At 37.3% G+C, this 26289-nt stretch overlaps 1 protein-coding gene across 15 annotated transcripts in view; it reads right to left on the bottom strand.

Annotated features, from left to right (window-relative positions):
- PEX5L (peroxisomal biogenesis factor 5 like) overlaps positions 1 to 26289 on the bottom strand; it is a 272998-nt gene that overhangs the window by 101251 nt on the left and 145458 nt on the right. For 12 of the 15 annotated variants that reach the window (XM_070466356.1, XM_070466358.1, XM_070466359.1 and 9 more), the window contains 4 exons: positions 20924 to 21035; positions 11772 to 11966; positions 10158 to 10284; positions 9105 to 9201 (listed from right to left, as the gene is read on the bottom strand). In XM_070466356.1, the coding sequence (XP_070322457.1) occupies positions 9105 to 9201; positions 10158 to 10284; positions 11772 to 11966; positions 20924 to 21035 (531 nt within the window). The remainder of the gene's footprint in view (positions 1 to 9104; positions 9202 to 10157; positions 10285 to 11771; positions 11967 to 20923; positions 21036 to 26289) is intronic. The other 3 variants (XM_070466352.1, XM_070466355.1, XM_070466361.1) reach the window with 1 other exon arrangement.

Raw genomic sequence — 26289 nt, 5'->3', positions numbered from 1 at the left:
CATTGACTTCATGACCCTGAAGCACAGAGGGCTGACTTGACTTGCCCCTGGTCTCACAGCTGGTTGAGCGGTAGGACCATTGCTTCTGGGCCATGCTGAAAACCACTGCATGCACTGCCTCTCACAGGAGGCTGTACTCAACTGGCCATTTTACGAAGATGCAAAAATATAGAAAAGTTGTCCCTTGGAGACAGGGACATTCATGCAAGGTTGAGAGAGCTAGCCAAGAAGCTGTCTAGAATACCATGGGCTGAAAATAATAATAATAAAGTAATGACTAGGTATGTTTCTGAGCATAAAGAAGTCTTAGACTGCCTTCTGCCTTAATGGATGTGAAAGGTTAATTTATTGGAACACTAACTTATGTTTTCTCCTCCTTGATGTATTTATTCCCTGCTGTATCCCTGGCCTCTCCTTCTAAGAGTAGGTACTCCACAAATAATCAGTAAATATACTGTCAGGGAATACATGAGTGACCAAATTAAAGGTATTTCTCTTCCCTACTCCCAGAAGGTAGCTGTGTGTTCTCAGTCAAGGTCTCAGGGCCAATCTGGAGGCTAAGGAGAGTTTATAGGAGATTGAAAGAGACTTGATTTTTGTGCTGTACCTGGACTGGCAGATGTCTATGCTAGTAAACCCTGGTTTGGGGGTGGAGTGCGGATGGCTGCAGGATGCCCTAGTGGGGTTCCTGGTAAAGAGCGATGCCTGTGAGTAGCTCAGGGTTGAGGCCTCTGGAGCAGTGCCTGTGGTCAGAAAAGGGAGGGTGATGAAGGCAGGTCAAGGCAGTGATGCTATTGCCTTGGCATCAGTGCCTTGCTCACTGGTGGATGAGGCTCAGTGGCCTCCCAAACAAGCATCCTCCCTTATTCTCTGTGCCCTGTGGAAGCTACTCTATTTTTCTAATCCAGAAAATTGAGTCAGGGAGGTGAACACTGACAGAGGTTCCAGAGATTAGGATATGAACGTGTCTTTTAGGGGGGCCACCATTCAGCCCACTGCCACCCTCATCTGACACTCTTGGGTGACAATATATTTGCTTAACAAATATAAAGGTACAGATGATGTATAACCTTTTAGAACTGATAACCTATTAGGATCTTACAGCCTGGTAGAGAAGTTAATGTCATAGATGATATGACTTTATTGTCTTATAGACAGTTAATCAAACTTGTATCTAACTTGGTAAACTTTTTATTTTGACATTTCTTTCCCAGCTGGCTACATAAATCTCTGTTCCTAATTCCTTTAATTTTAGAACCAATTCTTTTATTTTCCTGCAGGTTTGTTCATGAAATAAATATTTGTTGAGATAAAGTTAGAAAAAATGGACACACATGGTAAGAAATAAACTTTGTGCATTTATATAATGATGAAAGACATTAGGAGAAGAAAGAGGAAGCACTAACATTTTTATCCCCAAGGCACCTCCTTTAATTAGAGGCACTTTTCACCAGTGAAATATGATCTGTCTTTCCTGTGAAGCCTGACCGAACAGGACTCCATTACTGTCACTGGCTTCCCTTCATCAATGTTTCACGACCCAAGTGGATTATGAATCATAGGATGCAAAGGGCACCATACATCAGGAAGAAGAAAATCTCTCAGGATTCTAGACTTACAGTTTATGGTCTCTTCACTACCTAAAACAGTAAATGTAAATACAATCTTACTGTGCAAATGAAATTTTGTTTTGATAGGACAGTTACTATTTAGGTAAATGCTATTTCCCACACTGTTAGGAAAGCCTTATGTTATTACTAATTTGAATGTTAGCTACCTCACATTTTAAAGCCATTTATTTTTCCTAAGGAAGCATAAAATAAATGCTATAAAATATAAGTAGATACTGAATGTAAACAAAGGCAGTTTGCAAGCTGAGGGTAGTATATATCTAAAGGTTCTCAAACATTTTAGCAGTGTGCCGAGGCATGCTGATTTAGGACTGAGAATGAAAAACAGACTAAACACACAGTCAAGAACAGCCTTCATTTTGAACAATATATATTTTTTTAACATCTAATTTCATTACGGGCAAAACTGTAATATGGAAAAACATAAATAATGCTAGTAAACTGCAGATATTTCTTAATATTTAACTAGAGGAATGATAAACAAGACAGTTACACCTGTAAGTTGGACTTACAGCTATTTTGGTAGCACAATGGCTGTAATAGCTGTTCTCAAGCTTTAGCGTGCATTAGAATCACCCACAGGTCACCTTCAGTTTGCAGGGCTCCCCCCCTTGGGTTTCTGAGTCAGTAGGTGTGGGGTGGGGTATAGAACTGTCATTTCTAACAAGTTCCCAAGTGATACTGACACTGCTGGTTTAGGGACCACACTGTGAGAACTGCTGATCTAGGAATTGACATTATGTATATGTGGGTGGAACTCTGGAGTTCACAAATATACTTTGACGTAGTCATTTCTTTCCTTCTTTGCATGGTTTTGAAAAATGCTCTACAATTAACAGTTACCTCCTGGAAGTGCTTTGGCTTTAAAAACAGCATTTTAATTCATTTAAGCTAATTGGATTTTAGGGTATTACAGTCTCCAAAGAAGGAAAGCATTTAATTCCCCCAGCTGTTGATTGCACTGAATGACTGGCTCTAGGTGAAGGGAGAGAAGAAAGAATTAAATAACTCTGAAAATAATATTATGCTTTATTTTCTTTATTCAAAATTATGACTGTGATCAAAACAGTCAAATATGATTTGCAAATGACTGTATTTGTGGCTGTGGTTGTCCTAGCATAATTTTCTTGGCTAACATCTAAAGCCATCATTCATAGTTCCTGATACAATTAATAGATATCTTCCACCAAAACACATTTTAAAAAGGCTCAGCATCTTTCTGAAGGAATTGGAGGAGAAAAGGGATTTGCTTAACTGTAGAGAAGAAAAATATAACAACTAGCAGAGATATATAACAGTCATTAAAAACAGTCTCTCTAAAGTCACTTTGCCTGGGGTCAAATCCTGGTTTACCATTTACTATTAATGGTGACCTTGGACAAATTACTTAACCTTTATAATCCTCAGTTTTTTGGGAGGGTGGGGCATGCCACTTGGTTTGTGAGATCTTGTTGTTGTTCCATTGCTAAGTCCTGTCTGACTCCTTGTGACCCCATGGACTGTAGCACACCAGGCTTCCCTGTCCTTCACTATCTCCCAGGGTTTGAGCAAACTCACGTCCATTGAATCGATAATGTCATCTTACCATCTCATCCTCTGTTGCCCCCGCCTCCTCCTGCCTTCAATCTTTCCCAGCATCAGGGTCTTTTCCAATGAGTTGGTTCTTATGTGTATGGTGGCCAAAATATTGGAGCTTCAGCTTCAGCATCAGTCAGTTCAGTCACTCAGTTGTGTCTGACTCTTTGCGACCCTATGGACTGCAGCACAACAGGCCTCCCTGTCCATCATCAACTCCCTGACCTTGGTCAAACTCATGTCCATCGAGTCAGTGATGCCATCCAACCATCTCATCCTCTGTCATCTCCTTCTCCTCCCACCTTCAATCTATCCCAGCATCAAGGTCTTTTCCAAAGAGTCAGTTCTTTGATTCAGGGGGCCAAAGTATTGGAGCTTCAGCTTTAGCATCAGTCCTCCCAATGAATATTCGGGACTGATTCCCTTTAGGATGGACTGGTTGGATCTCCTTGAAGTTCAAGGGATTCTCAAGAGTCTTCTCCAACACCACAGTTCAAAAGCATCAATTCTTCAACAGAAAGCTTTCTTTATGGTCCAAACTCACATCCATACATGACTACTGGAAAAGTCATTTTGATTTAGGTCATACCTGAATGGCTTAGTGGTTTTCCCTACTTTCTTCAATTTAAGTCTGAATTTGGCAATAAGGAGTTCATGATCTGAGCCACAGTCAGTGCCAGGTCTTGTTTTTGCTGACTGTGTAGAGCTTCTCCATTTTTGGCTGCAAAGAATATAATCAATCTGATTTTGGTACTGAGCATCTGGTGAGGTCCATGTATAGAGTCGTTTCATGTATTGTTGGAAGAGGGTGTTTGCTATGACCTGTGCATTCTCTTGGCAAAACTTGGTTAGCCTTTGCCCTGCTTCCTTCTGTACTCCAAGGCCAAATGTGCCTGTTACTCCAGGTATCTCTTGACTTCCTACTTTTGTGTTCCAGTCTCCTATGATGAGAAGGACATCTTTTTGGGTGTTAGTTCTAGAAGGTCTTGTAGGTCATCATAGAACCATTCAGCTTCTTCAGCATTAGTGGTTGGGGCATAGACTTGAATTACTGTGATATTGAATGGTTTGCCTTGGAAACGAACTGAGATCATCAGCATCAGTCCTTCCAATGAATATTCAGAGTTGATTTCCTTTAGGATTGACTGATTTAATCTTCTTGCTATTCAAGGGACTCTCAAGAGTCTTCTCCAGCACCACAGTTTGAAAGCATCAATTCTTTGGCACTCAGCCTTCTTTATGTTCCAACTCTTACATCTGTACATGACTATTGGAAAAACCATAGCTTTGAATATACAGACCTTTGCTGGCGAAGTGTTATTGTAATTTTTCTGCTTAGGGCTTATCAGGTATGACTTTGGAAATTCAATTTTTAAAAAAACTGTGTTTAGAACACTTTTGTTTAATCTGGACTCATTAATCTGGACTCATGATAGAATAGATCATCTAAATACTTTCTTCATTAAGATGGCCATGATATTTTTTCTTAATCAGCCAGCAGACATTTATCATTGAAAGTACAGAAAAAAGGTGTAGCTTTTGTGTCAAGAGCAGATTCCCAGAGCTTTGTGCAAAGGTGGGTAGCCCATGGTTCCTGTCTGCCTCCAACCATGCAATTCTATGTTATGGACTATCAAGGCAAATCAGGACTAATTTTTAAAGAAGATGAGCAGTCTATTAGCAAACACAACTAAAAATTATTTTTTGGAACTAGCTTCAAATGCTAAAGGAATAAAAATTTATCCTTTCACTTTTCCCAACTTTAACCATTAGCCTCTATTCTCAAGTTTTAAAAAACGACAAACGTTTTGTTTCTCCTTTTTGTTAGCATTCTTTATTTTTTCACTATATAAAAAGTATTTGTTGAGTACCTAGTATGTGCGGATTATCTACTATGAAAATGACCTTCAGCTTTCCTTCTTGTTGCCCTCCTGCTGACCTTGCTTTTTTGCCGTCTTGGTTTTGTTACTTCTTTCCATCTTCTCCTGCTTTCTTCCTCACTGGCAGCTCACTGTGTGTCGCCAGGAGGGTAAGAGGGATGAAGATGTGGCTCCTGTGCTGTCTTCCAAAAAGCAAAACTATATTTATATTTATAGTGTATTATCTAATTGTTTCTACTAGGTATAAAGTTCTTCATACTTCTTAAAATCTGTCTCATCTTTCGAACTTTTCCACTGCCTCACTCATGGCTTTATGGATGGTAGACATTGTCTCATTCATTAAATTGAAAAGGAATGGCATGGAAACCATTAGCATTTCTAAGAGTAAGAGGTCGAGAATGAATTTGGGAGGGGAGGCACAAAAATGTGCATGGCCTCAGATCAGATGGCAATCCTAATTCATCTTCAGATTTTCTGGAAGGAAGTGATATTTTTTAAAACCACTTAACTCATATTAACCCTATTAACTAAGTAATAATCAGGGCTAGCAAGGAGAAGGGAAATCGATGGTCTGTGAGTTCCCTCAGGTAGAGAAGTCTGATATGGCTGATAAGAGGTGACATGTGATGAAGAACAAGGACTTTAGAAGCTGATGGGTTTGATTTGAGTGCTGGCTCCTCTCCATCTTAGCTGTGTCACCTTGGGAAAACTACTTCTGTTTTCTGAGATGGAAAAAATGTTAATTCTCAAGATTATTGTAAACATTTCAAATAGTATATTAGGAATATATTACATTACTATTAGTATGCCTTTCCTTTTTCACTATGCCTTCAAACATTTCGAAAACATATCTGCACTTTTAAAGTTTAAACTGTTCTGGTTGGGGACACTGCCAACTTGATGAAATTATGACAATGTGGAAGGAAGCATTTGCTCTGCCAAAATCAGCAGAATCAGAGTGATTCTGTTCACTCTGATTCAAATACTGAGTCAGGATTATGACTCAGTATTTGAGAGCCTGGCTGCCTCACCTTCTTGTGTAGTCCAGCTTAGGTTAAGAAGAGCCTGTCTTGGAGCTGTCCTTCCAGTGTCCATACTTGAAAAAGAAATTTGTGAACCATCATTCTTTGGTGGAAGTTGGATTCTTTTTTTTTTTGTCTTACCACTATCTCAACTCCTTCATGGATAAAGCTAATCATTAAAAAGCTAACTTTATATCATTGAAGAATTTCTTCAATTCTTCAAACATTTTTTTAATTTTTCAGATACCATAATTTTTTTAAATGGTTAGCTGCAGGGAATACAAATTACACAGTTTGCATAATATCAAGAAAGTTTATTCTTCAATATACAGAGATTATAGAATTTATTATAATTTCCTGTCACTCTGATTAGTGTATTCAAAGCACTATTTGAAAGAGACTAGTCTATTTTTCTTTTTCCCCATTTTGAAAAGAAAATGAACATAAGAATTCTTCTCATTGTTAGCAATCACAAAGAGATTTGTGATTTTGAAATATGATTTTTAAGCAAGGCTTTTAAATAGTTCCTCACCTGTTAAACTAAGATTATTTATGTTGGCTTGAGAGAGAATACATTTCCTTGATTTTCCTGTGAACCATCTGAGTGTTAGTAGAGCAGTAACAAAATTTTGATGAGCTGAAATTTTTTACTTGAATAGTTTGCAAGTCAGTTTTAAGTCAAATTTTCATACTGCTTCATCATCTTATTTATGTAAAGAGATCATATATTTAAGAGCAGTATGCTTCTTAGAGTAAAAACACCTTTCTGGTTTTTTTAATTACAGGTAGATAAGTCAGTCTGTTTTCTTGCTGTTCCGTTTGAGTGACTTAATATTTTAAATGATTAAATCCCAAATTCATGAAATTTTCCTACTTTAACCATAGGCTGGAATTACAACTAGGAGGTTGTAAATTTGCTTAGTTTAGGCAAATCTTGTTAAGTAAACATGCAGCATTAAAAAAATAATTTAAAGGATAAACACTGTACAAATAATTGGTAACCTTCTAAAAGGATTCACTATGATTTATCCAAACAGAACTATCTCAGGGCAATTAACATTATGTTTTGGAGGACAATGTTGGGAATCTCATACAAATTTTCCAAAGCATATTGTGTTTGCTTAAAGGCACACCAGTGGGTAAGTGGACAATGCGGTGGGATGAAATCAGACAACCAGCAGGGGAGCAGCAGTCACTGGAATAATAAGATGAGCGCATTGTGGGTCTCCATGGCAACTGAGGACTCCAGCTGATCCTCCCCGCCTCCAGCTCCCTGTGGAACAGCCCACCTGTGCCAGGTCTCCCCCTGCTGCAGAAATGTGTTCTCTTGCCACATTAAACTGTTCCAAGGATTCCAGTTTATGAAACAGCACCTGTTATTTGGCTGCTGCTGCTGCTAAGTCGCTTCAGTTGTGTCCGACTCTGTGCGACCCCATAGACGGCAGCCCACCTGAATCTAAATCTCTAATGCACTATCAAGAAATGTTTCTCTAATAAATGTTATCAATTTGCTCTTTTTAAAGATACATTTAAATGAACAAAGATGAAAAGCATGGTACCTTTATAATTCATTAAGCTTCCCAGGGTTATTTGTTCTGAAAGTTAGCTGACTCATTTTCCTGCCAAGTTCCGGGAGCAGTAATGCCCACCTTTATCTTGTAGAGTTGAGGTTAATGGCTTACAACTGTTTCCAGATGCCTTGCATTTTCTTTCTGTGTCCTCCTCCTCTCGGCCACTGACTGGTTGTGAGTGCATTGACAATTTCCTTAGCCTCAGTGTGTTTTAGTTTCCCCCCTTATAAAATGGGGGTAATAAATACACTTACATCATCGAGTCATTTGTTAGGATCAAAAGAGCTAATTAATATATATTAGAAGGCCTTCTCATAGCACTCAGTAATATTTGCTATTATCATGGTTATCCCTTTACTCACTTCAGACAAAGTATCTCCTCTCTTAGTTTCAGTATCTTATCTAATAACACTCAGGAAAATCTCTTTTGCTCATTTCATCCTACTTATTTCCACGGAGATTATAGATGTGTGAATGTGGATACACTTCTTAAGAGATCTTTGTGGTTTTAGATCAAGGCTGTATACCCTTGTAAAGTGTTTGAGCAAATGAAAAGATTGAGATTGACTTGGGTTTTCTTGGCACAGCCTTAACCACAGGAGGTAACTAGTTATAGGCAAGTCAGTTACACTGAAGTCGAGGGTCAAATAGTGGACAGATAGGTCTGTCTGGTTTACTTATACAAGGGATTAGTTGGGTGCCCCAATAAAAGGATTTTTGACTCTACCAAGACTCTTTAGAGACAAAGTAAGGCTAAAAATAATTCATAGGATTATTTGAGTATTAGGTGTAATATCGGGATGACCAAAACATTCGTTTCGGTTTTCCTGTAGATGTTATGGAAAAACCAGAGCAAACTTTTTGGCCAATCCAAATATGTGAAAATCACATAGTGGAGTCTTTAATACTTAGTAGGTACTCACAAATGGTAGTTCTTAGTATTATCATGATTGCTTATACTACACTTAGTAATTCCTTAGCATCACATTTATTTTAATGTGATGGTCAGAATCCTGATGTGTAAATATGTCCCACAGGGCATAGATGTGAATGAATGTTCAAGATGTACTTTCCTCTTCTTTGCATTTGTTACATAAACAATGCTAATGCTGGAGTAGAATAGATTTTGTATTGAAAAATAATGGAAGAGTAAATGGCAGAACAAGGAAAAAGTGCTAAGTAGTAAGTTCACTGACACATTTTCCAGCCAAATCTATCTATCTATCTATCTATCTTCCTACCTACCTACCTTATCAATCATCTGTTATTTTAAGCACTGAGATAGCTGCTGAGCAAGAAAGCAAATGAAATAACAAAATACTGAAAAAAAAACTTCAAAGTTTTTGGTGAAAATTTAAATAAAATATTTATGACATAAATGATCTATTAGAAAAGCTAGGTGCACTGAGGAATTGGATTTGTTACCTGTGTTGGAGGCACTAATTCCAGCTCCGAAGCTGACTCAGAGTTCAAGGCGCTTTTCCCACCACTCAGCTCTGGCTGAGATCTATGCTCTGAAGACCTATATGGGGCACATGAAGGAAGTTAATGTACATGAGAAGCAAATTCAGCTAGAACGTCAGCCAAAAAACCTGGTTAATTTGGATCACTAAGAACCTTGGTAACAAAGCTCTCATCAGACTTTTACTTGGATGTTTCCATTATAATGACCACTTTTGGAATGTCAGTGGCTGCAATGTGCTAGGTGTTACTGTCTCTGATTGACTTATACTTCAGTTATGTGGAAAAGGCAAATAAATGCAATACCATTTTTGTTGCAGAAAGTTCTGCTTCATCAAAAAAGTATTGGCTTTTTGAGGGGAGGGAGCTTCTCACAAAGTATATCAGTAAGATTGGATCTTTATATAGAATTTGAAATGTCATATAAGTGGAGATGTGTGAAGGGCAACAGACTGAAATATGCTGCCCTTTAGGAAGTTTTAAAGACATGGTAAGATTTAGGCAGCCAGTTTTTGTCATGGGTATCCATAGATTATTTTTAGTTCATTTTCTGACCGTGATGATTCATAAAGTCAGAACAGGCTACCTGTTTAACTAGAAACACTTAATGTAACTCACTAAATAGGATCTTCCTGACTCAGGGATCAAACCTGGGTCTCCTGCATTGGCAGGCAGATTCTTTATCATCTGAGCCACCAGGGAAGCCCCCATTGAATATACACATATATGAAATATACCTGTGTACCTATTTTGAAAGATCAGTTACACATTCAGAAAATTATTAACAAACATTGAAAAATATTGAGTATTGAATTATGAAACTACCAAAATCCTTATTGGCTGAATTTTTGACAACTCAGATGAAATAATTTAATTTTAGAAGTCACAATAATTAACATTAATAAACAGGGGCTTATAAATGGCACCAAGAATCTGGATTGACTTAGCTCATTGGCTATTTCAATACATGTGTACATGACACATAAATGGTTATTTTCTGATATTAAAATATCTTACCATAAAAGTTCTTTTGATCCAGTTCTAGATGAGCTTGATTTTCTCTCTGCCATGGGATGCCCCTTGCTATTTCGATCTCCATGAAACTTAACATCATCCCATTTTTCCAGTTGTGTTTGAATGTCTGCTAAGGAGACAGGAAGGTGGTGATGGGAACAAGGGGAGAATATGAGGTGGAGAGAGAACAGATTGGTTAAGACTGAGAAGTCTTATACAAGTGAGCTTTACCCTTCAACCCTGCCCTCCCCCAAAACTTAAGGGCCTGTCAAACAAGAACTCCCATTATCCAACCCCTGGTGACTCTTAAGACTTATTTCTGACTACTCTACCATTCTTGAATACTGTGACAATATTTGTATTTGCTTGAAAAAGCATCTCGGTCTATTTGTGCTTCTGCATCAGGAATGCCCTGCCCTTTCCTCCTTACTTTCTCTGATCCATATTTTTCATCTGACAAATTCTTACTCATCCTTCAAGACTTCTTTCTATCACAGTGTTTCCTATAACATATGTTCTATAAACCCCTGGCTGGGTGAGGGGCTTTATGAAGGTGCTAGTATGCAGTAACTAACCCAGGCTTTTCTTTATTGCAGCACATAGTACATACTTTATTGTAATATTTTAATCATTTTTCTATCTCTCCACTAGACTGTACATTTACTAAGGAGCAGAAAGCTTATATTATTTGTCTTTGTATTCCCAGCACATAGTATGGAACACAACAGGTATTCAGAAAAATGTTTATTGAACAAATGGATAAATTAATTCATAAGCATCTAATATGTATACAACACAGTGCTAAGTGATTTTATATATCTCCTTTAACCTTCATGACTTTATGGATAACTTACTAATATGCTCATTTTATGGATATTTACTCATCCATGTTTCCCTTGATTTTCTGAAATTCTTGCCACCTTTCTTTCTCTTAAGAAAGAAGAGCTTAATTGACTGGTTCCATGAATCAAGGTTAAGACCTCCTTTCTCAGGAAAATGTGCAGTGGAGAGAAGTATGGACTTTGAAGTTAATTAGATCTTGGCTCAAATTCCAGCTGTTCTTCATACTAACTGGGATCTTGGGAAAATTATTTAAATTTGAAAACCTAGTTCCTCACTCATTTCAAAGAGTTGTGATGACTTAATGGGATAACATATGTAATGATGTAGCACAGTCCTGGATGTTGTAAGTCACCAATAAATGGTAGCTAACATTATTGTATTGCAATATTTCCATGCTTGTTACATGTTACTGTTCCATGTGGCTGTTCCTAGACCTTGGGTTAGAGTTTTCTCTTTCTAGACTCTCTTCCTCTCTAGACTGAATGGTCCTGGAGAGCAAGATTTGTATGTTATTTTCATTGTAACTCCAGTGCCTAGTATGGTGTCTGCCATCTGTCAAAAACTTGATACACATGGGTTGTATAAGTAAATATATAAATTCACACCAGTTCTACAAAGTTGAGCTCCCCAACTGCTATTTAATCTAAGCACAAAGAAGTGTGTCCTGCCCAGTTTCCTACATAGACATCAACTTTTCTACTGCTTTGCCCACTGTTTTCATGTCATCTGTAGAATGGCCTTGTATCAAGGCAGCGAACACAGCTATTGCCTTACTTAAGTCTAAGGATGCTGTCTCCGAGCCTCGGAGAGCCTGGCCTCTCTGCTCAGCATCTGCACTGATGAGGTCAGACCCATCAGCCTTTTTCTTGAGGGATGAGGTTTTTGATGAGGCCTCCAACTTCTTGGCTTTGGTTTGGGTTTGAGAGACGGGTTCACTCAAGTCAAGGAGATCTAAGCCTGTAGTCAATACTGTAAGAGACAGAAGACATTAAGATAAGCTCACTCATCGCTCTGAAATTCTTTTTTTTAAAAAATAAGCTTCAGTTGGGTGCAGAAGGATTTTGCGTTTGCAGTATAGGTTAGAAGCACCAAATTAAGTTAGCTCACCATTGATATATCAAGGCAGTTTGCATTTAGACTGGGAAGCTTGCTGCATGTTCTCCTTTATTTGGCATGGTAGAAATCTGCAGAATAAGACTTAGAACAGTAGCACCAGTGATGAAGGTTTGAATGGAATTAAAATGATTACCTTGAATCTGAGTTCAGGTACTATTTACTTGATTGCTTTGCTTTATTTATAAAGAGGGATATTTTAGAGTGAAGTTTTTTCCCAGCATAGAGTCAGTGTATCATATTCAGAGAGATGCTTGCAAAACAGTGATGGGGAAGATTTGGTAAAGTTTCTAAATGTCTTTGTGTTTTAATTTCAAACTACTAAAGTATCTAGGGTATAAATGAATGTTGTTAATCATCTTTTATTTAATTAAGCAGTTTAATCAGAAAACGGCTTCATGTTTAGGCTCACACTAGAGAGGTATTTCATAATCCATAGTTGATGAATAGGTACACATGTTAATGCCTTTACTACTTAATATGCAAATTTAAATTTCAATGTAACAAACCATAAAACGGTTACACTTTTACTTCCCAGCAGGTTGATTACATTGTGTTAAATACTCTAATGAAGGCAGAAATAATAATTTGTTCAAATGCAAACTAGGCAAATGAGAATTAAAAAGGCAGGCTATGTAACTTTTCATTCTTTCTCTTAAGTGCAAGTAACTGCTGTTTGACTAGCTCATTGTGAGAAATGAAAAATTCCTGTTAGAAAAGGTTCCTCCAGCTCTACTTCTCTTTTAGCCCCAGCATCCCAGAGACTGGCTTCTGAACTGGCCTGAGGCTTCCTGACCTAGGATCTCCTGACCGGCTAGCTTAGAAAAGCCGCCAGAGCGATAGGGACACTCCTTATGCTAACTCTTTGCAGCACTGTCTACAACAACCTCTGCACAGCTCCTTCTCCTCCACTTTGGTCTCTTGGTGTTTCCTCTTGGTAGGAAATGGATCTTTGTTGACATCTCAGCACTCTTCCATCTATTTCCCCCTTGCATTCAATGCAGGGTCAGGGTTTAATTTAGTTCACAACCAGGATTTTTTTTAGTACTGAAGTGTTCTCATGAGCTAGCCATCCTATGGGATCCTATAGGATAGGATGTAAAACTTTGTATAATCGTGCTTTCTGATTTCAAGTATAAATCGCAATGGTTGGGTGTTAATGGTGAAATGGATGGACCTGACTCTGCCACTGCCTAGCTGTGTGACTTGGAATAAGCTTATGGACATCTCTGAGTTTCAATGTCCTCACTTAAAAAAGTGCAGAATTAAGTCTCTACATTAGATATGATGTGAAGATTACATTATCTAATTTATAAATCAAATGTGTAAAGAGCCCAGCATACTGCAGGTATTAAATAAATATTATTTCCATTCTTTGGTGGCCAATTTGTGATGCTTTTCTTTCCTTTTCCTTTATCTCCTGTTTCCCCCACTCCCCTCTGTTTTAGGCAAGAGTCATATCCATACACTGACAGAAACAGGAAAACAGCCCTGGGAATAAAATGGCAGATGAGACAGGCTATTGGCTCTACAGAAGATGCTATGAAGTAAATTTATCATAAAATGGCCTGAAAGTGTCATCTCATGTGAGCTTATCTTGTTCCAGTCTTCCTGAGATAGGAGTCTCTTTCCAGAGTAAGATGCTCTGAGCCGTGGAGGAGTGTTCTGGCTGGCTCGGTGTCTGAAAGTTAGGCACGGCAAGCAGCCAGGGTAGGCTCGGCTGCCACACATTTCATATCTTTTGAATGTTTAAATAGAAAATTCTAGGCCACTGTTAATGTTGGCGGGGATTCTAGGCCCACTGTGATTTCCTTATAACAGAAGGAAGGAAGTGAATAACAGTCTCTGAAATGCCATATATGCCTTTTTACTAATTGCACAAACAAGAATTAGTCACTTTCTCCTACACTTCTTTTAGAAGAAAATTATATAGGACTTGTCTGCTTGTAGATAGGAAGTACATTTGTTACAGAATAATAACTGATGAGTATTAATTTAACTCTATATCTGTTTCTCACCATTCAGAATAAATGAATTACTCAAAGACTGAATTGCGAATTCAAACTTGGCTCAGTAACGTTCTTTTCCCCTCCAAGCTGTCCTCAGCACTTCCTGTGTTTGTTCAGAGGTCTCTTTTTCTTTGTTCTTTCCCCAGCAAATGTGAAACAACTGCTAGGCACACACAAAAGGCCTTATTTTTTCCTCAGTTGATGAAGGGGGTGCCGTGGAGGTTGAATGGAAAGCTTGAAGCTGAGAGTGTCCCTGAGGAACACAATTTCAAAACCACAGAAGGATGTGTACTGCCTTTCACTTTCTGAAGAAAGACAAATCTCATTTTAGCGTGTGGGTATGTGAGTGTGTGTGTGTATGTGTGTGGTGTGCACTTTAGTTAAGACAAAAATAAAGGGTGTCAGATGTCACTGTGCCATATGTGCTTCATAGATAGCATACCTTGGCATGGAAGGGGGTGTCTGCTCTACTGATTTTCTCAATCTGATTTTAAAGATTCTCTTAGGCACATGAAGGTTTGTGTTCCAGAATTTGTGTTTAAATTAAAATAATCACCTGATATATAGTGGAAGTGAAATTGTGTGTGTGTGTGTGTGGGGGGGGGAGAGTGATGGAGAGAGGGAGACAGGAGGAGAGAGACAGAGGGAGAGGGAGAGGAAGAGAGATGGACACTAAGAGATGGTGGTGGGGGGGTAGAGAGAGAAGGAAACAGAAAGTGACTTGAAGATGCTATGCTGTTAACTTCAGAGATGGAATATGGGGCCACAGGCCAACGAATTTGAGTTACCATCTAGAAGCTGGAAAAGGCAAGGGAATGAATTCTCCTTTAGAGCCTCCAGAAAGAATAGAGCTCTCCTGATACCTTGATTTTAGGATAGCTGATTTCCAGAATTACAGGATAATAAATTTGCATTGTTTTAAGCCACTGAATTTGTAGCAATTTGTTACAGAAACAATAGGAAACTAATACAGCTGGTAGATCAGTGTCCATAGAGGATTCAAACACAGTTCCATCATCCCCAAGCCCATGCTCTTCACCACTCTCTAGACTTTATATGAACTTGGAGACAATGTGCTGACTCCATTGATGTGGCTTTGATTAGTTTTTGTTTAGCTACCAATTATTTGCCAGTTTGGGTAGTCTGAGGGCATAAATAGTTGGCAATCTCAAAAACTTTTTTTGTTGGATAACTTAATTCCATTGGGTGGAATTTCCTGAAGTTAGAAGATGTAATATATTATACAAGTTTTGTTTCCATTTATCTCAAGGACACTTGATTGAAAATCACAACCTATTGAACTGGAAGGCTCCTACAGGGCACTGAAGATGTTTATGAATACAAGATTACTTGGGCCCTGGGAGGTGAGGCTGCTTAGAACAGTTTGGGCAAAATAGCGCCTATTATGAAGCACTGATTTGATACTTTAATGGGAAGTCCAAGGGTATTAACACCACTACTGTATAATGAGCCTAGATTTTTAGTGACTTTCTCTGAAGGAATAACCCTACAGGGAGTGGTCAGAGAGCACAGACTGTGGACAGCCTTGATTGGGGCAGTCATAGAATGTGCCACAAGGAGCTGAAGGGTTTTCTGTCCTGATCTGTAAGTTACTCTGGCATTTTAGAAAACATGGGGTTACTTAACATAATGCTGACAAAGCAGACTCCTTTAGGAAGGATTTTGCTAGTGATGTCAAATAGATAAATTGGACTTAAATAATCAACCAACTCTTGCCTTTTTATTGGAATACATAATTAAAGCTACTTACCAAATTTTTAAGTTCTGTAAAGAGGCTTGCCGTTGGGTTCACGGCTATTTGGGCTTTATATATGTGTATGTGGGAGACTTCCCTGGTAGTCCAGTGGTTAAGACTCTGTGCTCCTAATACAAGGGGTGTGGGGAGCTAGATCCTGCATGCTGCAACTAAAACCCAGTGCAGCCAAATTAAATAAATAGTTTAAAGAAATGTATTTGGAAAAATTACACTAATTTTGCAATTAATATATTTAATTAGGTGGCTGTGATGGCATTGTGAACTTTGTTAAGGATATTTTTTCCTGTATATATAGTGATCTACTCTTTGATAGATATACAGGTCCCTTACCAAGGAGTAATATTAGGTTTTAAACTATGAAAATTATTTCTTCTATAGAAGAAATATATATAACTGTCCATATAATAGCTCAATATTATAGATAATTTTTTCAGGCTATGTAGACTGATAAATGCAAACAAAGGACCCTGCTCTTCTTGCTCTTTAGAAAAGAGCTTTTCCTGTACTTTGACACATATCAGATTTTTTGGGAGATTACAGGATAAGAAATTATTTTCAAGTTTTATAGTAATTACATGTCCTAGAATATAATTATCATCTTAAAAATTTCTGTTTTCCAGTCACTTTCAGAGCATATGATATATGCATTGATGTAATAAGTATTTATTTGCCATTTAAAAATCAAGAATATTAGTAACCATGGCCTACCTACCATTTACCAGCTGAGCCACAAGGGAAGCCCCCAGGTTGGCTTAACGCTCAACATTCAGAAAACTAAGATCATAGCATTTGGTCCCATCACTTCATGGCAAATAGATGGGGAAACAATGGAAACAGTGAGAGACTTTATTTTCTTGGACTCCAAAATCACTGCAGATGGTGACTGCTGCTGTGAAATTAAAAGACGCTTGCTCCTTGGTAGAAAAGCTATGACCAATCTAGACAGCATATTAAAAAGTAGAGATTTTACTTTACCAACAAAGGTCTGTCTAGTCAAAGCTATAGATTTTCCAGTGGTCATGTATGGATGTGAGAGTTGGACTATAAAGAAATCTGAGCACCAAAGAATTGATGCTTTTGAACTGTGGTGTTGGAGAAGGATCTTAAGAGTCCCTTGGATTCCATCCTACAGGAAATCAGTCCTGAATATTCATTGGAAGGACTGATGCTGAAGCTGAAACTCCAATGACTATGGGAAAAACCAATACTTTGGCCACCTGATGCGAAGAACTGACTTATTTGAAAAGACCCTGATGCTGGGAAAGATTGAAGTTGGGAGGAGAAGGGGATGATGAGGATGAGAGGGTGAGATGGCATCACCAATGCGATGGACATGAGTTTGAGTAAGCTCCGGGAGTTGGTGATGGACAGGGAAGCCTGGTGTGTTGCAGTCCATGGGGTCACAGAGAGTTGGACATGACTGAGCGACTGAACTGAACTGAACTGAACCTACCATTTAAGGATACAGTTTGAGAGGGCCAAGGAATTAGCTGTCTATCTAGATAACAAATGAGTAAAAGACAATTGAGGAAGTTAATGGCCCCCAAATGGAATAGAAAATGTCCTTATTTGATCAACTTGAAGTTATCACCATTGGATGACAGAAGTTAATCCTAATACAGAAACAATCAGAAAGTAAAAACAAAAATGAAATATATAGGAACAAAATTATTATCTATAACTTTTATGAGGTAGAAGATCGATATGTTCTTTTAGGGTCAGAGAGAAAAAAACCTGTCATTTGACTGACCTTTGGAAGAGGTAATTCCTATAGTGTTTACTCTGTGTTATTTTATATAAGAACTATATTCCTTATATGTTTAAGGAGTTGTCAAGATGGTGGCGCACTGGATTTATTTTTTCACTGGAAGAAAATGCCAAGTATAAAACCTCTCATCTTAATACACTTCTTCTTAATATGGTTCTTCAAAGTTTTATTTGATTGACTTAGTACAACTTGCAGCAGGTTTCCCCCATATTTTACTACAAGATTGTCTACTATCCATTCGTTAAATGTAAATACATACATAATGTTTGGGATGTGATAGACAATGTTCACTGTCTGTCCTGATTTTGCAATGTAATTTCATACTATTCTATAAAATGACGATGTTCCATTTAAAATGACTATTTATTAAAAATTTGGACAGAAAGTGATAATTGTACCTTTTGCCCAGAAACTTTAGCTATAAAATTATCATATGACATTAGAATTCTTTCCAAGGTGCTTGTATGCTAAAACTTTTCCTTTTTAAAAAATGTATAATAATGTGAATTGTGTTGCATATTGAGATATACACTGCAGATTTGTAATAATTTAAAAAAGAACTATAATCCTTAGGGACTGACAAAAATATAGGGTTTCTGCCTTGAAATATATTTTTAAGATTAAAAAACATACTCTTAAATGACAGTCTTCCTTAAGGATAAAAATCTGTGTGACCCAGATGCACTCAGTGCTAAGGCTGAGAAATGAAAAACCTACAGTCTCAACACACATTTCCGAACCTCTTATTTTGGAGGGTGTGATGGATTGAATTGTGTCCCCCCAAAACTCATATGTTGAAGTTTTCACCCCCAGTAGCTCAGAATGTAACTTTATTTGGAAATAGGGCCATTGGAGGTGTAATTAGTTGAGTCAGATTGGAGGAGGGTAGGTCCCTAATAAAGAGAGGGCTTCCCTGATAGCTCAGCTGGTAAAGGATCTGCCTGCAGTGCAGGAAACCCTGGTTCGATTCCTGGGTCAGGAAGATCTGCTGGAGAAGGGAACGGCTACCTACTCCAGTATTCTGGCCTGGAGAATTCCATGGACTGTAAAGTTCATGGGGTCACAAAGAGTTGGATATGACTGGGCGACTTTCACTAATAAAGAGAGGAAATTTGGACACAGAGACTGACATGCATACTGGGAGGACATGCACACATGTCATGTCAAGATTAGAGTTATGCTGCCACAAACTAAAGAGCTACCAGAAGCCAGGAGAGAGGCCTAGAGCAGATCCTTCCCAAGTACCTTCAGAGGGAGCATGGTCCTGCTCACGCTTCCTCTAGAATTGTGAGACAACAAATCTCTGTTGTTTAATCCACTTATTTTGTGGTATTTTGTCATTGCGGTCCTAGGAAACTGATACAGAAGGTGATACTATAGGTACTGGGAGCGCAAGAGGTTACACATGCTTTTGATTTTTTTCCTCCAGTATCTCACAGGTCTCTCTGTTATATGTCAGAAAAATCAAGGTGAAGGGCAGCTTTTGAGTTGGAAATTATGTTGTTCTCTCTGGTGAGTCCTTCCTTTGCGACTTAGTATTTTCATCATGGGGAGAGGCAGAGGGTACTGGAATCAACATCTGAGAATTATGCTTTGTAGCTTTTCCCTAGAACAGCAGGAATTTCTCAGTGTATCCATTCTCATGGATTTTCTTGCAATTAGAGACACAGGCTCCTCTGTATTTTTTTGGGGGTTAGCTCAGTTGTGGGGTGGTGAGCTCCAATTTCATACAAAAGGAGGATTAAGCTGATCTGAGAGGATCTGAACTTGTCCCGCCTAAAATATACCAAGTATAATTTTATTTGCTTGACTACTCAAAGTGATAGTTGAATTTAGAAAAGGATTGCTTTGGTGTGATATAAAGAAAGTTACTGCATTTGTAAAGGGAAGTGTCGGTGTACTGTTTTCACCTGATATCTCACAGTGATGGTAACATCTGTTAGAGCTTACACGGTGTTAGCACTTGCATAGATTGCTTCATTTAATCTTTCCAAGTAACCTATGAGATATAGATCTTACTATTATTAGACAGATGAGGAAACAGACTTAGTTATGCAACTTGCCCAAGGACAGAGAGCTGCTAAGTGGCAGAGCTCGGGTGGAAATCACAAAGTTTAACTTCAGAGACCGTAGGCTACACTCCCACATAAAGTTCCGCTGCCTTGTTTTAGTTACTCTTATTGCTGTAATTTTTAGCATTTCTTAAAAACCACAATTTCCTTCATCTGTGATTTTCCTTCCTTACTTAAAAGTATAATAAAACTATGCCAGGAAGCAGCCAGCTGAGGACATGACGGGGAAATGAAACTTTAAACAAGACAGTCTGTAATTATCGTCTCCTTTCCCCTTTAAATTCTCTCCTGCAATCCAACATAACCTTTCTTCTTTGATTCTGGACATCATTCTTTCATCCTTGCTTGAACAACATGCCTTTGAATGTGAATGATGATTGAATGAAATCAAGGCAGAAAGGCTGCCACTGAACCAGTCAGTTTTTGAGTCCAATTTATTGTGGCCTCAAAGTGAACAGAACTTAAGTGACTTAGTTTTCGCATCAGTGAGAATTGTTAAGTGCAGAGGATGCTGGAGAAGGTGTGATTGATACACTGGTATCCTGTATTCACTCACTGGATGACTACTTATTAGTCCCTATACAGATAGTTTAGCTTGAATACATTTAATTCCAGAAGAGTGTTCAAATAAATTCTCGTAAGAAGGTAATTATTGGTCACATCTTACAAATAACCCACTTATATGACAACAAATGAAATTGTCTCAATAATATACCAGGTCTCTAGGACATTTTAATTGTCATTTCAACCTACTTGAAAGGGCTGCCTATATTTTTATTTTACTAGACTTTCTCGTATATTTCTCAAAAATATATATTTCTCAAAAATACATATTTCTCAAAATATTTCCATTCAGCACTGGAAAAAACTTTACTCTGAAAGAAACACTTTTGTTTTAAAGATTTCCTATATGATGTGACTTGAGATGCAACGATGTAAATATGAAAATTGGCACTGAAAAATGATTCATTGCCAATGGTTGTACTCTAATGTTCAGCAAAATTGGTTGGATAATATCCATTGGAGTTTCTTATATAAACAAAAGTGATTAACTGGTTTATGTTGAAATAAAGTTTCATTTGGTTACAAACATTATTCTCCACTTAAAGTGCATTGTGGAAAGAAATGTGCATTTTTCTACTGTGAAAATTAACTACTTGAGGATAAGTTAAAAGTGAAAGAATTACCGGCTGTGTTGGACGTTACTGGCCTTGCTATTGCCTCCGATTTGGTTTCACAGAGAAAGTCATCGATGGAGGGACTCAGGAGGGGTCTGCTTTCTTGCTGTTCATTCACCAGCTGAGAACAAATGAACACAGATGTCAAAGGGCTTTGTCAAAGTTCAGAATCAGATGAATTAAAATGCAGCCTTGCAACAAAATAGGAATAGCAAGCCTACCAAAAAATAAATCAATAAATAATGGGTAGGGGCGAGAAAGGAAAAAAAAAAAAAAAGTCAAGGAATGGGGAATAAGCCTTTTAGCACTGTCGTATTTTTGATGCAGCCAACTTTAATTTTTAAAGCTCAAGCTTTTTTTCTCCTCCTAGAATGGTTTCAGAATTATTCTCTAATTTCACTATGTAGAATGTGACACCTATGGGATCATAGGTCCTGAGGGCCAACCTCACTTTTCACTCGGCCAAAAAGCTCTTACTGAGACCTGGAACAGTGGCTTCAGACCTTGAGGTGACACATTCTGGTTAGGACTGGTCTGTCAGTCTGTAAGAGCACACACGCACAGAGATCCGCGTGTATGGAATAAATGTTCTTTTTCTCCCTCTCTTAAAAAGCTCAAATCACCTAAAGGTACACAACCTCCATTACATTTCCTTGGAATTCTTTTATGCAAATATTTTGAGAGAGTAGAAAATATTGCTATGTTAACTTGATATATATATATATATATTTGTGAAAATCTGCATGTAAAGTAGATTTCTGTCAATTCAGTTCAGTTGGCTTATTCCCTAATTTAATAAATCTTTCAGTTTGGTATTTATTAGGTCTCATATCAGTGGCAGCAAACTATTTACTTCCAATTATTCTGCACTTCTTTGAATCCAAACATTCTTAAGTTCTGTTTCTATGGTTGAGGAAAAATTACACATAAGATACACAAGTGGTTAGCCCCTAAATGAACCGTCCTAGTTTTCTGGGAGTTTCTATCTTGGCCTTTCCTAAAATGGGCATAGTCATCTAGTTTTCTACTTGTTATAAGAAAAAGATGTGCCAAAAAATCTCTAGATTTTTGAAATGCTTATTTGCAAGGCTGTATTTTAGGAGACACATAAAATAACAAATGAACTGTTTTGAAGTATTGCCAAATCAAAATATGCTCCATGACTCACTTTCACTTCATTATTTCTCTGGCAGTGTTAGTGGTATTATAGCTTAGAGCTTATGGACAATGACAAGAGACTTAAATAATGGTAAATATAGGAAGAAAAATGCAATTTTATCATTGGAGGAGGAGGAATATGGAAACATTTAGTGATTATTTGGGGATGAAAACCAAGAGGCACCTTTAGTAATTTTACACATTCATGCTGTTAGCATAGATAAGTCTCAGATCTTCACTACAGTCTAAATTTTGACATAGTGTTGGCATTTTAATTTTCATACATATTAATTTGTAAATTTTATCCAGGGCTAAGAATTAAGACTGCTCATTTTCTTTTGGTGTTAAAGTTACAGAGATAGAAAATTTTTTAATTATTTTATGTTTTAATATTACTTTGTATGTGATGGGTTAGTCACTAAGTCATGTCCAACTCTTTTGTGACCCATGGCCTGTAGCCTGTCAGACTCCCCTGTTCATGGGATTCTCCAGGGAAGAATACTAGAGTGGCTTGCCATTTCCTCCTCTAGGGGATGTGTATAAAGACTTACAGATTTCTGTCAATTATCTGAGGTCTGTGTTGGTAGTAACCTTTCTGGGGAATGCTCCTTTAATCCATGAATGAAACTTCTGAGCTTCTTTGCATTTTGTCTTCTGAATCTGAACATTCTTAGATATCACCCATCCTATTTAAATGAAATTTTTTTTTAATGTTGAGGGACTATGGGTCTTTCATGTTTCTGGGATAAAATATATTAGAATTTTTGTAAATGCCATGGTTCATGGCAGCTCTTCTGAAAGTATGATTAATTTTCCAGGATCTGTTTTTCATTTATAAGTAGTTCATGTAAAAACTGTTAACATAATTTCTTAAAGAACCATATATTAATGTATATTTCTTGGTAGAACTTGCCCTTTTAACTCTATGTACTTAGTGTAATGAACCCATCTAGTGGGATTTCACCATAGTGATGTGGTTCTGATGTTGCAACAATGCCTACCTCTTAGCTGTGTCATTCTCATGGCTGTCAAGTGACAGCTGGATTCTGCTGTGCTACAAACATCATGGAAGATGAAGGTCACCATCAAATATGACCCCATGCTATACTTATAAAATTAATTGTAACAGGCTTACATTTATTAGGTTGTGCATTCTGATCACTAGGTCTCATTGACCTAAGTTAAAGTGAAAATGTGTAAAAACTCAATACAACTCTGACTTTAAAATATGTATAAATATGTATTGTGATGTCATAACTCTCTTTGTTGGCCATTATTTCTCTGAAGACGTCTGACTTTGTTGATAGATAACTAAGAAAATTTATTCTCTTAGTCATGGTTTTGAGAAATATCAATTATTATGTAAAGATACATATGGTTTATATTTGCACAAAACCCTCCTTATACTTTTTTCTTTACTTTGGATACAATTAAATTCCTTTGTAAATAAAAGGACTATTTCCAAATCACAGTTTTGTGAGTAGACATGTGGAATGGACCTAGATTATCTATAGTTTCAGAAGACCTGGGTATTAGATTTCTGTAGATACTTTTAGTTGTAAACACTGAAAAATTACAGTCTAAATTTGATATAAGTATTCTAGAAAGTAAGACCTTTCCACATAAATATCTAAATGGAAAAATAAAGGAAAGGACAATTAATCAAAAGACCTATATTTTTAGGCATCTGCTTTATCAGAGGTAATAGTATTTTATTTATTGAGTCTCTCTTCTTATTCAAACTTCAGCCTTATTGTCTAGAAAAAGAACTTCTAGCACTCAGATTTTTTCAGCATAGGAAGAACGCCAAAGAGAAGGTTGTTCAGAGAGACCCTAGACAGCCCAAGATTAAGGTGCAGCTTTTCCTTATAAGGTCTTTTTCATACCTACTGTCTTATTTATGACCATATTTCACCCCTGGACTGGAGTTGTTACATCTGTCCCATTCTCATAATTGAGCTCTTCCTGTGACTTCCTTCCACAGATACTTATCAAAGAGGAAACTTCACATGACTTTCTGAGTCTGCTTTTCAAGCTAGAGCACAGTTAGCTGTTAGGAAATGCTGAGCTTGGAGTAGGGGATTGAGGCAGGGCTCAGGGGTGAAGAGGATGAAGGGCCCTATTTCAGATCGCATGGAAAGGTAATTTGGGAGCTGAAAGTTTTTTGGTTCTGATTGAGATATGGAAGATGAGACAGGAGATATCATGAAAACACCTTTTCTTATCAGTTCTGAGGTCAGAGGCTATGTCTCTCATATTTATATCCTTCACAACTTTGTATAGAATGTCTTTATATAAAAGGAGCTCAATCAATGACTACCAAATAAAAATCTCTCTAAAATAGTCCTATTCTGAGCTGTATCTTCAGTTGGATGAATTTAAAAATCATTATTTTATCCATATTTAGCCCCATTTTATTTTTATTTGTATAGATAAGAATGACTTTTCACATGCCCCTCTCCCGATTTTTAAAAAAATTTATGGCTTTCCTGTGGTGACTTGAGAATAAGCTAACCTTTTAGGCCCTAAAGGAATATTGTAAATGAACTGAACCCCTCAAATAGCTCCCCTAAACTTTACTTCCAAATAGTATACCATTTATTCTGTCTCTATTCATTGGTAGGATATAGGTTATTGACTTTCTCTTAGAATTACTTCCTTCAGTTTGAAAATACTTTATGAACTTACCTCATTTCATCCTTTTGGCACAGAGTATATTGATGTTATAAAATAATAAAAGGTGAGTCAAAAGGGTTCTGTTTTTTTTTTTAAAATACTGAGTTGGAGTGATTCAATTTGGATTCAATCAGATCAAAACTGAGTTAAGATGACCCACTTCATTAGTTGCTAAAGACCTTTGTCTCAAATTTACATTTAAAATTTTCCTTTATTATCCTTCTTTGTCCTCTTCTCAATATTTAGATTACTTCAAATGCCTTTCTAATGGTGATAGAATCTTATTTCTCTTTCAGAACCACAGTCTATTGACACATTGTCTGGTAACCTTTTTCAGTGCTAAGTAGTGAGTGCATTTTTACAGCATCTCCCTGTTCCCACACTTGATCTAGTTTTTTAACCTTGCTTCTATCTGTTTTCCTCCCTCTATACTATAGTCTCTTCAGAGGTAGAGACCTTATCCAATTAATTTTTGTGTCTCATTTAGAAATTTAATAAATGTTGGCTGATTTTATATAGTCCAACTGAATGGTGACTTGTTCAAAAGAATGATCGCATGGGCTTTCTCAGTTTTGTACTGGGCTTGATCAACTCAGAGAGAGGCCAGTGGTCCTCAGAAATGTTTACTAAATTCCTGGCAAATTTTAAGCCACAAATCTGAGTCCATTTTTCTCCACTGTCACATCACTAAAATGCAGGGAAACCTAGAAGTACATAAAGGAACATTTCCAAATGCAAGGCTTCTACCAGTAAGTCTAAAATGCAGAGTGAATTCTTAATGAGAAAAACTGAAATAAAGGCATGGACCTGCCTCATTGCGTCTTTGGAAGCAGGACGTGGACCAATGCAAATGTGAAGCCGGTGACACTTCAAGAAATAACACCACTACCTCACTCAGGGATTTTAAATCAGAGATATAAATTTGGAGATTTTGAGCGAAAACTCTTACATGATCAATGGACATGGAAACAGAAGTAAGAAGACAGGTGAGAACTTGCCTGTAGGAGCTTCTTGTCACTCAGAATTCAAAAGCCTATTGAACTTTTACACCTTACTTGTAGTCATAGGTTGTAAATGACATATTCAGTCAAATGCCTTCAACTTACTTATGACTCAGTCAGACCAGTCAGTTAGTGAGACTAATAATAGCCACTGAGGACCAAATTGGTTCTTATTTTATATCAATACTGTGTTCAGTGTTGAGCGAATTGCAGACACTATTACCCAGCTTTAATGAATTACTGTCTGTTTTAACACTTTGTCTAAAAATGCATTTGCCTTAGTTCAACTTGAATTTCCTCAATATAAATGTTAAAAATTAAATTAAAATTAAATTACTATCTGATCTAAGGACAGTATTTTATTTTTAAATACTGCCTGTTACTTAAGCTCCAGTGCATTAAAGATAGCTTATTTTGTGACTTAAGTCTAGTTTATTTATCTTTAATATATTCCTTAGGTGTTTCATTAAAAAATATAGAGCTAAAGTTTGTGATAGCTTATGTTGCTAAGAATTAACTCCTAATTCAAATACATTTTAG

Source organism: Odocoileus virginianus, chromosome 4 (genome assembly GCF_023699985.2).
Source record: "Odocoileus virginianus isolate 20LAN1187 ecotype Illinois chromosome 4, Ovbor_1.2, whole genome shotgun sequence".
Taxonomy (NCBI): domain Eukaryota; kingdom Metazoa; phylum Chordata; class Mammalia; order Artiodactyla; family Cervidae; genus Odocoileus; species Odocoileus virginianus.
Note: the sequence above shows the minus strand (reverse complement) of the source record. Positions and strands in the feature narration are given on the sequence as shown.